At 31.7% G+C, this 14,307-nt stretch overlaps 1 protein-coding gene across 1 annotated transcript in view; it reads right to left on the reverse strand.

The window, feature by feature from the left end:
* Positions 1-2,807: 2,807 nt before the first annotated feature.
* The window catches only part of LOC106466640 (zinc finger CCCH domain-containing protein 15-like), a 48,575-nt gene continuing 37,075 nt past the window's right edge, over positions 2,808-14,307 (reverse strand). The window contains exons 9-11 of the mRNA XM_013926934.2: positions 13,357-13,461; positions 11,755-11,881; positions 2,808-10,442 (exon numbers count right to left, since the gene is read on the reverse strand). Of these exons, the coding sequence (XP_013782388.1) occupies positions 10,285-10,442; positions 11,755-11,881; positions 13,357-13,461 (390 nt within the window). The 3' untranslated portion in view covers positions 2,808-10,284. The remainder of the gene's footprint in view (positions 10,443-11,754; positions 11,882-13,356; positions 13,462-14,307) is intronic.

A 14,307-nucleotide genomic window follows, 5' to 3' on the forward strand; every position in this document is an offset into this window, starting at 1 on the left:
ATGCTCTAAACATCATAAGCAATGACAAGTAGTAGTCCCTTGCTCTGGCAGAATGACGAGGTGCAATTGGCAACACATCCATCAGCTCTGCATGGCCCCAAGCTCCTCTGTGATCTATGACTATCTTAGCAGTATATCTCCTGGCTTGGAGAGATTCACCACTGTCCCATGGTCCATTCACTTTACCATTCGGTGCCCACCATCTCATCTGTTGTGTGATAATAGCTCCTTTTGGCAGTGTAACAGGAGGCTGGTAGGCTAGTCGTTTAGGGTTTGACTTTAACACCAGTTACAAATGAATTTATTTCAAATAAGATTTTTACAGTCACGAGTAGGGTATACAAGTCACCAACTCGAGAAAGTTTACAGTTAGAATAAAGAAATGACCTGGAGACTGAGATACAAAATAACATACAACACTTTAATTCACAATATTCAAATACTCATTCAAATCTACAGTACCCAAACCATCTTTAAAATCTACATTAAAAGCATCAAATTCTTTGTTCTGGGCGAGCAACTGTTACTTGATTAAACCGTTAATAAGATTCATTGGAACTGACACTATAGCAAAAAATTATAAATTAAAACATTACGTGAAATACATTTAGACATAGTTTGTGCAATCTGGTTAGCACTTCTTCTAAAATATCTGTCATCAAAGCTATTACTTCTTCAATAAATCTTACTAAGTCTACCAATGAGTTCCCTTTTAACATCGTCTTATTATTCCCACACATTATACATCATTTCCTAACTATGCTGTTAGACTAGAGAGTGTAGTAAATAATAACTTTACAGAAAGTTTGTCTGCTGGAGATTTTGGATCAGCTATAATACTGCCATTCTTCTTCTTCTAGCTTTCTGGGGACTTGTGAGAAAACTGTTGGTCTCTGGATTTTCGTCGGAGAACTGACATTTGGTCAGAATACATGACTTTTTATCACATTTTTGTGTGTTCATATGATGATTCAACTAGTGATAAATGCTTACTTTGCAATTAGATCCTCCATCTAACTGGTTTGATTCTGATGTTTCTCGATCCAAAATAAAAAAAACAACAACTGATAACTGGTTATGGTTATAAGATGTTAGTTGGCAGACTATTTGCATGGATTTCACCATATCTTCCTTCCAAACAAAGTTTCACCAGTCGTTTTTTTTTATTTTATAGAACTCTCTTCCTTTAGTTAGTGTTGATGAATAAACTTTCTGCAGCCTTTCTCTCCCCTACGATCACGTTTGTTTAATGTAAATAAGACAAAGTGCTGATTTCTACTTCACAAATTATAGCTTGGTAATGCATCTCAGTATTTACTTTGACGTTTCCATTTCCTTACTTGGACAATCGTCTCTATGCAACTTCCATTATACATTCACTAGTGTGCATATCCTTTCTTCCCTTGACATGCATGTGTCATACATGAATATTCATGAACAATTCTATTTTTCGTTTGTAATTCTAACAAAATGCCCAAATGCTTCAGCAGATATCATCCACTAATAGCAACTCCAATCTTTCCCTGATGTTCTTGGAAAGCTTTGAACAGAGCTGGGGTTAGGTTACCCTGGCTGGAGTAAGTCTGGGAGTTCTATATTCTCCACCACATTTGGTCTCAGACTATTCAGACCCCACATCACCTTGATGATCATCAGTTCTCTGTGTTTCCCTTGAAACAAGGGAAAGAGCATGAACAGCCATTCTGAGTGCACCAGACATTGGTGGCTCTTCTCCCTCAGTTGTCAGCTGAAATGAGATAGAAGACCAATAGACCAGACTATTCTCTCAAACAACCATATTCCATCAGCGACTGACTCTCCTTTTTGGTTACCAGTTCTTCTACTTGTAGAAATATCATTTCCTTTAATTAAGAAGCATTATAAAACTTAAAGCACACATGGTCAGGCAATGGGCAGTACACGCATCAGCAGAAATAGCAAACTTCACCATAAAATATCATGTGGTTACAGCACCAAACTTTTCTACTTCCTACCCACTTTGTGGTGTAATCAAGTAAAAGTGAGTTAATCTTAGAGCACTGGGATAGGTCACTTAATAACAGGATACTTGGTAAAGATACCTATTGCTAAGTAATGCGATATCTGAATAACTGGATCATGAGGACGAATGAAACAGAATCACACAAAGTGAAACATGAAATGAACATCGTATGCATACTTTCTTTACTGACACGTAACTGCTTTTACTGGATCTTCTATTTTTTGCTCATCAGCCTGAATACATGTACCAGACTGACTAAAACCAGTGTTCCTTATCTCACAAAAAATGTCACATTTACCCAGAGTAACTAGTGCTACTCACCTAACTCTTCATTCTCATTCAAACATAGGTGAGACCATAATCTTTAGATATCACCTGAATTACCACTGAAGAACACTGCTTTTTACATCCTTGCACATTGTTCATTAATGCAGCAATATTGACTACAAGTAAAACAGGTACTATCTATTTGAAAATAACAAAGAAACAAAGGCAGCTAAAATGAAATTAACTTAAGGGCCTTCTCGACCATGTGTTATGTGAATCCTGCACATATGCAGAATAAAGAATAAATTATAAACAAATACTATATAATATAAAATATTCATATATAACACAATAAATACATCTTCCAGTATTAGTTCAGTATACCTTTTTTTCACTTTTGCCAGTTTTGTTTTGATGCATGCAAAGAAAGTATGAAGATAGCTCATGATACTTTAATTTTGAAATTATCTTACATCCTATAAAAAAATAAATTGATGTGTAATATATATATATATGAACTAGAAATAAAACATGATCATGAAGCTGGAAATTTATTTTATGTCATATTCCACTTACAAATGAAGCCACATGAAAAACAAGATAAGAATGGCCAATATTCAGGTATAAAATAATTCATGAAGTCATTTTTATTTTCTGCTGTTATGAGTATTCTCTATTTTTGTTGTATTTACCTTACTGATAATATGCAGAAATACTACAGCAACATATTTGAATATTAAATAAATACTGAGAAAGGGAGCAACTGTCATATAACAGTCTTAGTTATCCAGTTTACTCCTGTTTCTGTTTTACGTGAAAGGGAGATTGGCAATTGACTTGTTAAGAAATAAGTATTGGTGATTTTTTTCACAAATGTAATTAACTTAGCTGCTTAAATGCTTTAAAATCCAGCAAATAACTTTTCTAGATTTTCATTTTTAATGAACATTATAAATGAAAACATCTAAAAAAAAAAATCCTGAGGCTAACAAAGATTCTTAAAGTTTTAGTTTCACTTTGGAAATTATTTACACTGGAAAAGAAAATATCTCATACACTTTGTTAATCCAGCACAGCAAACTATTAACTTTTACAATGATCTTTTATTTGGGTTATACAATTATCTGTCACACAATCACCACTCTTACAATAATTTTTGTATGACCACTTATACCACTTTATGCTAGAAATGATCAAAGTTTCTGTGCAATTCTTAGCAGAAAAACTGTGCAAACATTCTTGACTTATGCTATACAACCATCAATTTCTATATTTAACTGAATTGATCAAGTTCCTTACCTAGTAAGAAGCCACTGGAAACATATTGGTTGTCATAATGGGGACCTCAAAACACTTCTGAATGTGGCATTGTATGACATGATCTGACTACACAGAAGAGCATAAAATGACAGTAAAAGTAATAAAATGCCTTCTTGTGCTGGCTTCAAATGTACAAGTTGGGCAGGAATCATTAACAAGGGGCAGTAGGGATCACATTTTACTTTGTATTTTGCCAAGGGCAATGAACCATGGCCATGAGAGCTGATTTTCATTTATAAAGAATGGAGTTTCTCTAAGTAACATAAGACAGATCTAGATCCACAAGCACAATGTATAGACCTAGCTTAGACTTTGACTCGAGTAGACAACACGACCATATAAACCATGGGCACATGGAGTGATTTTGGTAAGGGTTAAATATTCTCTAAAAATCACAAAGTAGGTATGGATGATTGATCTAATGAAGCCCTTAAATACTGTTTTCAGTCTTATAGACTCCAACATGACTTGATAGTTTTCTTTTAACATCTATAGATAATATAGACATTCTTTTTACTTCAGGAGTTATCACCAAGCTTAAACATGGAGTTATCATCAAACTTAAACATGGCAAATTTACAGTGCTTTGTAACTAAGCTGATTTCTTCAGTATAACAGACTTGTACATTTCACTAAAAGCTTGCCACATTTTGTGTAGATACACATAGTAAATTCTGAATTATAGTCAATATCCCTTCTCCAATACAGGGTTAGTCGAATGGACCAAGCCCATGTACATTGCATTAATCTAAACTCAAAAGTTATTATCAACTTCAGATAGCAGGTATGTGCCAATTAGGTTTCTAACAATAAAAATTACAATCTTAAGAACTTCAATAGTATCTCCAGCTCCTACAGACATGTAAATAATTGTAATTTATTCTCAATCTTCAGTCTCTTCACGTTTAAAGTACCTGGAATCTTGTCTGACAGTATTAAAGTTCAATAACACATAAAAATATTTTTTGGTAACTCTAACCAGCTTTCAGAAGTACAGTGGTTGATAAACTTGATGTTGCAAACACTTCCGTTTAAGCTAAGGCTTACTGTAATATAGGTTATTAAACAAATAATGATAAATCAGTAATAATGCAACAGTCATCTGTCTGAAACAATAAAATTACTTTGCAGGTTAAGCAAAAATTAAATGATGTTTGAGTATTGATCATACAGAATATTATAATTTAGTGGCTATAACCACTATCAGTACATAAAAAACTGACATAACAGGAATTGTGATTAATAAATAAAGAAGAGTGTTGGGTAGGTAAAAAAAAGAGAAAAGTACACAAAATAAGTCTTCCTCAAAAAAATAAGTAAATGACTCGGAAAAACACAGCAGATGCAAGTAAGACAAAAGTGGTGATCCAGATTGTAATTTTGTTAAGAGCTTTATTAGAACTGACATAACAGGAATTGTTATTAATAAATAAAGAAGAGTGTTGGGTGGTAAAAAAAAAAAGAAGAGAAAAGTACGCAAAATAAGCCTTCCTCAAAAAAATAAGTAAATGACTTGGAAAAACACAGCAGATGCAAGTAAGACAAAAGTGGTGATCCAGATTGTAATTTTGTTAAGAGCTTTATTTGGGGCTTTATTACTACCAATACAAATTTCATAACATCTTTCTTTACTTTAGTTCTTATGAGGTAAGCAAAATATTAATAACAAGAGAATCATTTATCAAAATAAAAAAGCACAGGCAACCATTTGTTTTGATCTATACCATTAAATAACTTTTTGATTTCCCCCCCAAAAAGAAAATAATTATGATTCAACCAAACGTGTCTTAATTTTAAAAAAACAAAACAAAAAATTTGAATTTTAGTTGATGGATTTTCTAGCATTTCATTTTAAGAAACAAAAAATTTATTTTAAGTTATACTAACCTTGTAGTTGATTTTCTGATACATACTGTTTGAAAATCTGGTTACATCCTTTTCTAAACATTTAAGACTAATACTCTCTAGAAAAGTTCTTTTTTATCAGAATTGGATGAAACATTAATGTCAAGAAAAAATATATATATATATTTTATGAATACAAGTAAAATAGAATCCATTGTTAAAAGTTTATTCTTAATATTTTGAGCACACACTGAAAAGTTTTTAATAGACAATGCTGACTGAAGACAAGGCTGAGGATGAAATCATTCAGATTTTCAATAAAAATGGTCCACTACAAAGAAAAAGATATCATCTTTGGCCTACTTTCAACTAGAACAGTCAATAAAACATTTTTCAGTGGTACTTAAATTTTGTCAAATGGTGTCATTTGAACGTATGTTCAAAAATGTTATATTAAACAGTTCTTTAATAGAAGCAACTCGATGAAAATAACCAATTATTTAAAAAATAAAACTTGGCATTAAAAATATATTCAACATATGTGCACACATAATCCACTCAGATAATGTTACAAGAACACTGTTAAAAGTTTATTTTTCTTGAGCTAAATGTATTTCAATGTTATTTTTTATCTTTTCAAAAACATCACACTTTCCTTGTTAATAAACACAATTGTGTTCTTATTTTTAATTTAACAAGTTTTTTTTCTTCCTTTAGAACCATTGGTTTGAATAATTTACTCAATATCGTTTCAACAGAAACATTACTACTGTTAATACAGAAAGGACATCTTTTTTTGTAAAACAAATGCCCCACAAGTTAATTAGGAATTTACAGATGAAATTATACTTTTAAAGAATCTATCATGGATGAACAGAACAGGAAACTTACTGAATAACGGCTAAAGCCAAGTTCTGCTGGAAGACAGTAATTTAAATACTGTAAGTAAAGATCTTACACACAGCAACATGGGCCATTTTCACAAGTAATGGATAATTTTTTCTACAGAAATATTACCAATAATGAGTAGGAAAAAATCTTAGAAATATTTCACCCATTCTGACAGAGAATTAAATAGCTCCATTTATGTCCAGATTAAAAGAAATTACTAATACATTCACTGTACAAAATATAATGCTGATTATCTTGAAATCTAGTTTCTATTAACACCGATTTATATAAAAATATATTTACAGTAACTGTGGATTCTATCTTTACTGTAGGAAGCGACTTCTTACAAATATTAACACAGAACTGCCAGCTCTACAAGTTTCTGTGAAAACTGACTCCTGGTTAGGAACAGAAACATATCTTAATGAGGCAGTTTACAAAATTCTGCTTTAAAGTGGTATATCTTAGCACCATACAAATTGTAATACTCAAATCCATGACTTCTCTAAGTTGAGAAAATGTACAGAATGACCCAGTCCAAATACTTGTAATATACTAAAATAGTTATCCAAATCTAACACATTTGTTAATAAAGTGCTTAAGACTTCTCAAAATGTAATATATGATACTCCACTTTAAAACTTCTTACAATATGATACAGGGTAGCCTAACACCAACATTGTTAATTTTAAAGGAAATCGAAATTAAGTTGTTGCAATACAGCCAAGAGAATTCCATGGCATTTCAATTGTGACCATGTTTATCATGTTACACAATATAACTAAACTAGTGAACACCTAACTCAAGTCAAAGGCACTGACTTAAGGTGGGCTTTAAGTACTGAGCCCAATGTTCCCTCTAATGTTTTCAATCCATGTGCAGAATGAATTTTTTCATGTGCACTACCAGTTTTTTTTAAGGGGGAGAGGAGTATTTTTAGACCATCGACCATACTGGATCATTAGGCCGCTTTGCAATGCTACCAGTTGGATAATTGGGCTTTAGGCCTATCGACTGCCAAGCTCATTAAGGCCGTCAACGTATTGAGACTTCTCACCATTACTAAGGATGTGCACGGCTGGAATAATGAAGTGTGAGGCCCTTGATTGGTTGTTGTTATTTTAATGGGTGGACTCGGCCTCTCTAATAAATAGTTTATCATCATAGCATTTTGTAGTTTCATATAAAAAGTGATAAAATGTTACTATATTTTTAAAACTAAGCTCAGTACTTGTGTCAAGTGTGCCTAAACTGCTCATTTAGTGTGTTATCAAATGTAGCCGAACTAATCGTAGTCTGTTTCCTTTTTAAGTTCAGGTGTTCTCCAAGCAAGTGTTAACTTATTGTATCACACTCTCTCCAAATCTCACTCATTTAGTGTAGTCAGTAGTGTGAATGTGGACCAATCTTCTTCATTAGGTTTTCTGTCAAAGACTTGTAATTGTGTTATCAATTACACCACAGTAGTCAGCCTATTCAGAGGTTAGTGATTTAAGTGATTTGTTATTTAAGAACACAGATAAAATTTTCCAAGTGCAATTCATCTGATGATGATATGTTCACCAATTATAAGCACTAAGGTTTTATCAGTTTTTCTTAATATTATTTACCAACATTTTTCATTCTCTGTTTATATTTATCATGAACAGACGAAATTAGAATTTTGTAAACCTATCACAATTTAGAGGAAAACATCGTGCTGAACTCTTAAGATTAAACAGATTTTTACACTTGAGTATTTCATGACACTATTAATGAAATGTTGGAAATTACAGTATATTCATATTGAAGGAGTAAAACAGAGACTAGTACATGAAAATATTATATTGCTACAACAACAATGAGCATTCTTATATTTAAAAGTTTATATTTCTTGAATAAATAAATCAGTGTATGTGTATTTTTTATCAAATGTCATACTTTCTCTATTTAAAACAAAACTGAAAGCAATATTGTTCTTAACGTAACAAGTTTTCTTTCACCTAAAATTGTTGGTTTGTATAAATTACACAATATTTATTCAACAGAAATATCACCACTGTAAATGGAGAAAGGTCATCTTTTTTCCAGTAAAAAAATACCTCCATCTTAGTATTCAATTCAAACATTTTTGGGATAAGTTTAGGATAAAATGAATGGATCAGCTCTTTCCTTGTCAGAAGTACAGGATATATTTATCAGGTTTCATTCTAACCAAGAAACTAGGTCTTAAACATTGTTTAAAATTCTGAATGATGTTTTGCAAAGATTAAACCTACCATGGCTTTGGCCAATGCTACAAGCAATACATTAGACATAAACTTGGATATGCAGGCAAGGAAGTCACATGTGAAACTTAGAGCAGTTTTTGTTCATTGCCAAAAAAATATTAACTGATTTTAGTATTTCAAAGTAGTATGCAACTTAGACTGATCTGTGAGCTTATTAAATCTATGAGAAAATCTCTAAACCAAATGTCTTCTTTTGGCACACTAGTTATTCAACAGTGCCAACCACTAATCGTGGTACCAGATTAGATGGATATTATGATTTTGGTCTCTGCCATCTGTATTATCCAGTTATTGTAACTTGCAGCCATTTCTGAGAAAATGGGCAGTTAATGAAAAAAATCTAATGCAGGAGCAAATGGTAGCATTTTTTAATAAGTGTTAAACCTTCTGATACCTATTTCCATCTGTGTCTCCTTATAAAGATACATTGCTGTATCAATTCTGTCAATGTAATCAGGACTGTGAAGGGTGCCAACTTGAAAGGAGGGGACACTGATTGCCTAAGAAAGCAAACTAATGGGTTGGGTTGGGGAATGCCAAAATCTATATTTTGCACAGGATGCCATCAAATATCAGTATGACACTGAATGCAATGTTAAAAAAAAATGTTTTAACATGATTTTCTACAATGATCCACCTTATAACCCTTAATCAGTTTGGGATGAAGTTAAGGGCGAAAATGAATACACCAGATCTCTCTGTATTTACCATGACTCAATGATGAAGATTTGACTTGAACGTGATTCATCCAAAGATCTGTATAGATAATTTTATTATCAGGTGTTCAATAATGCAAATGAATGTTTAAAGACTCATTGTGGAACACCAATGGGTGTGTGTGTGTGGAAGATGTTCAGAATAATACATCCTATTTTCAAGTCAGTTCTCATTCTTCTTTTCATCAATGTTGCCATCTCCTACTCTCTCCTCCTCCTCTCTCAGTAATAGTAGTGCTAGGAAACATAGCACTCCTTCGTTGATTGTATTATAGTAGATCTCTGTATACAGTTTATGATGCTTGATTTGTTTCTTAAATGTAGTACCTTTGACTGGTTGTGTGCGGAGTGGGAATGGGGGGAGGGAGTTATCTTATCTTCAATCCATCAAGCTTTTCGTGTTAGAATTCTTTCTCAAATTTTTCATAGATACTAAATCTGTTCCTGATCAGGAGTAAGCATGAGTAATTTATATTAATTTATAGTGCTCCATGTATGATGCAAAGAATTAGTTTGTCATCATCTTTCATACATGTTACACTCACTCCTGGTTATAGTGTGATATTTCCTCTACAAAACTGTGATCATATTGTATATACTAGTATGTCTGTTTTTAGACAATATTGTGATTTTCATTTTATAGACATTATCAGACAGTGTGTTGAGCATTGAAGTATCTGAAATAATCTAAAAACTTATTAGGAATAACAAGACATAGCTGCAATGCCAAGATCAGTATAATATTGTTTGTTGCAACTTTGTAAGAAAATACCTGAGTTTGAAAAACATATGTCAGTTGTGGCAAGAAATTAAAAAACAGGTATTTACTCGTGAAATAAATAAAAAGCTTTTGGTAAAATATCAATACTTCTGGAATTAAGTCAATAAGTGATGTCTTGGATGCTTTTGACTTGGACAAAATAGCCAGATTTTGGTCTTTATAACTTTACTAGGATCCTACTTAGTACACATGTTATTCCACATCCAACCTTTCTAGATCTTCTTCCAGTTCTTCGAGATCTTCATCATCTTCATCAAAAAGATTTTCATCAATTGGAATAGCTTCTTCACCTATTGTGGCTGCAATATTATCTTCTCCACCCACTGCTTCAGGAAGCTTTTCTTCTTCTCCTAAATGTTAAGTTAACACAATTAGTGGACTCTTGCTCCCTCAAACTAATCGTCATCATTATGCCTGCATTTGTATAACATTTCATCAGAAATTTAAAAAAGTGAGAAGAATCCCATAAATCACAGAACTCTCAAACAAGGGAACCAACACACATATACAAACATCAATATATTTGACCAATGAGAAATATTTAAGTGAAAGCTTTATTGCAACTAAGTCTAAAAACCTCCTAATAACGCTGCTGTATGAGACTGCAACATCTGGATAGAAGACAAGGTAATGTCTTACGCCAACACGTGATACACTACACATTCTAAACCACAATGAAAGTACAGGTTGCAGTGAACACAGTTTTGCAACAGAAAGATGTTCTGAAATCCACTATAAAAGTTTCATTATACTGAACCACAAAAATGTAATGATCACATTGTATGAGAAAAATGTTGATAATGTTAACATTGCTTTGTGCCCTTATACTTGGCACAGTATTTTCATGGTTCATTTCTACTGGTGTCTTTTTACACTCACATACAATACCAAAATCGACATTTCAATTAGCAGTTCTTGTCAATTTTACATGGGGCAGGGGTGCCACATACAAAGTTTGCACATGCCGATATTTTGCCTAGGCCCATCTCTACTCATATAATGTGTTTTGATGAGACTTTTTTTTTAAATGGACACAGAGATTTAAACAATTTTTTCTGTATTTATTTGGCTTTTACTTAAACCTAACTTATTATATTCAAAGTATTTTATACTTTATGTAGTTTTCTGGATAAAAAGAAGTTAATGATTATTTACATTTAACCCTTTTCATGCGTAGTTTTTTTTTTTTTTTTAGTTTTAAAAGCTTACTCTAATACAAGATAACATGCAAAATAAATTTAAGCAAATAATTAAAAATATGGTGAGAAATAGTTTGCCTGACTTAACTGAGGCAAATCATAGAAGGGGTTAACAAACATAACATGTAATTTTTTACAAATGTAAAAACCATAGTTCAATGGAAAACTCTCACTTCTGCATAATAAATGTCACCCAAACCACTAATGCAATAATTACTTGTGTTAGGTTTTAAATACAGCTATCATATCTAATACCTTGTGGTAAGTTTTAACAGCAACTCTATAAAATAATGTATATTTTGTAGTAAATTTGAAGGATAAGAATCTTCTGAACAATAAAAAGTTTTAAGTACAAATCTCTAAAGCAAACTATGTTTAAACTAATAAATCTTACAGTTATAGATATTTAAGTTAGGTCTTAATGTAACACATACTCTGTCAAGTTGTAACCAAAATACCATACCATCTAATCTTTCTTTTCTTCTGTTCACTTCATGAAAGTTATTTGGAGAAGTTGTTCCCACATTCTGAAACTGTTGTGCTTGAAGGCTAAGGGCTTCAGCTGTTATTTCTACATACAATTCAGAGTTCTGTAACAAGTTTGAAAAAAATCAAGCTTTATGATTTTACATGTACTATTGAAAATGTAGTAATTTTGAATACAATAAAAAAATATATCTAATTTTTCATTATCACTGCCAAAATTCAAAAATCAAAAGGATGCTATTTTAACATATAAATCCATATGTACTTGATATACCAGAGTTGAAAATGTTTTTGATACACAGATGATAATCTGTGGAAAAATCTTTGCATTTATAATGGGATAATATTTTAATTAAAAACAATAATAAATGCAGGATCATTGAAATTTGTTATGACAATTCTTACTGAATAAACCCTTCTTTAGCTGAGGTACTACATGATAACACTTAACAAACCCATTTAATGCTCATAAACAGAAACTAAAAATTTTACAATAAAACACCCAACTCATTAGCCAGCAATTTTCAATTTAAAAAAATCCTTCTACAACATTTTTTCCAATAGTTAATAGGCATTTACCCTCCAAAAAATTTAACCAATGTATCTTAAATTTATAATGCTATTTTTTCAGCTTCAAAAATTCCGTTTTATTAGAGAATTTCCTACAGCCTAAGCCCAAAAAAACTTGTTTTGGTTTTTAATTTCGCGCAAAGCTACTCAAGGGCTATCTGCACTAGCTGTCCCTAATTTAGTAGTGAATGACTAGAGGGAAGGCAGTTAGTCATCACCATTCACCACCAACTCTTGAGCTACTCTTTTACCAATGAATAGTGGGATTGACTGTCATATTATAACACCCCCACAGCTGAAATGGGAAGCATGCTTGGTGTGAGGGGGATTCGAGCCCGCAAATTGTGAGTCAAGTTCCTTAACCACCTGGCCATGCCAGGCCTAAGCTCAAAAATAAACTAAAAGGTTTAAGGTTTTCCATTTATAATTCTTCACAATTGTAATAGTCAAAAACAAAGAAACAAAATCAAGCTGGAAAAAGGTTGCTCTTCTTACTTGAAAACTTAAGACACAACTCCTAACACTGCACTTTATTATTTCTTCTATGTTTATGTTTACTTCACAAAGTTTTCTTTTCTAACAACTTGTGGATCATGTTTCTTAATTCTTCTTGGCAAATCACAAAATTTTCAAGGCTAATTAGTAATTGAAAAGGAACTATTCCAACAATAATTGAGCCTAATGTCAATGTGGCATCATTTCATTATCTGAGGTCTCTTATAATGATGGTTAAACTTGATTTTAACAATGAGTGAAACAGTTGAAACTAATTAATAAATAGCTAACCAGCAAAGTTATCTACTATCAAAAAAAAAAAAAAATCTTGTTAATGAAAGGTAATAAGACTGGTTACAAATGTTACATAAGAAGGTAAAGTTATTTTTTACCTACATCATAATTTTTGATTACTACAAGTATCTTAAGTTCTTTATGTTTCTTTGTGAAAACTACTAAACTCACACAAAAAAATTCAAAGATTTACTAAAATATGACATCAGATTAAACCTACTTCATCGTCTTCTCGAGGCAGAAGGTCATAAGCAGCCTCATCTTCATCCATCTGGACTTCCAGAGCTAATTCTGGATTGAATGTAAACATTTCTCGACCACTAAGCTGTTTAAATGATTCAAGAATGTCAGAACTCTTTGTTACACATAAAACACAGCTTAAAATTGTAAAAATAGCATTACAATCACTAGCTTTGAAAAATAACAATTATGTAAATCCAAAAACCTACACATAAACATAAAATAGATGTACTGAAATATATACAAAATACTTTTACATAAAAATAACCATGCCTAGAACAAGATTCTGATCATTTTATCCAAAAGTTTAGAAGTTTAATAATAATATAATACTATTTAGTATAAATATTAATTGAAGAATAACACTCCTCTATTCAGTTGGACACATTTGCAGACTAATTCAGTTCAGAATTCAACATTTTAATGAGAAGACTGTCTTAAATTAAAATATATTAAAAACTGGCCATCACAATAATGGAAGATACTCAGAATACACTGCTTTATCACACATTGTTAATAAGTAAAATATTAAACTCAAGCTATTCTTATTCCACATGTAGAATGTTTCTCGATATACAGTGAAAAACACTAGGTGATTATCCCAATATAGTTCTCTACATGCAGGGTTGAAGCTTAAAATTATTTTTTCAAAACATTAACTCATAACTGAAGAAGAAAATTCAGTTAAAAAACCAAATAACTTTAGCGAAGCAGTTATGGGAAAAATAATTCTAGTAAAAACTTTATTAATTTTTGAATGTATTAAACATATAACTGCAGATAAACAGGATATAACAGAATTCTGAAGTTTTTTTTTTAATTTCACTGATCAAAACTGCCATACTCGAAATGCAAGTCAGAGAATGTGGGTACCCCAAAAAGATTACACATATTTTTAATGTAACTCAACTGTAAACCTACTACTATTTCA

The sequence above is a fragment of the Limulus polyphemus genome, unplaced genomic scaffold (assembly GCF_000517525.1).
Source record: "Limulus polyphemus unplaced genomic scaffold, Limulus_polyphemus-2.1.2 Scaffold75, whole genome shotgun sequence".
NCBI classification, from domain to species: Eukaryota; Metazoa; Arthropoda; class Merostomata; order Xiphosura; family Limulidae; genus Limulus; species Limulus polyphemus.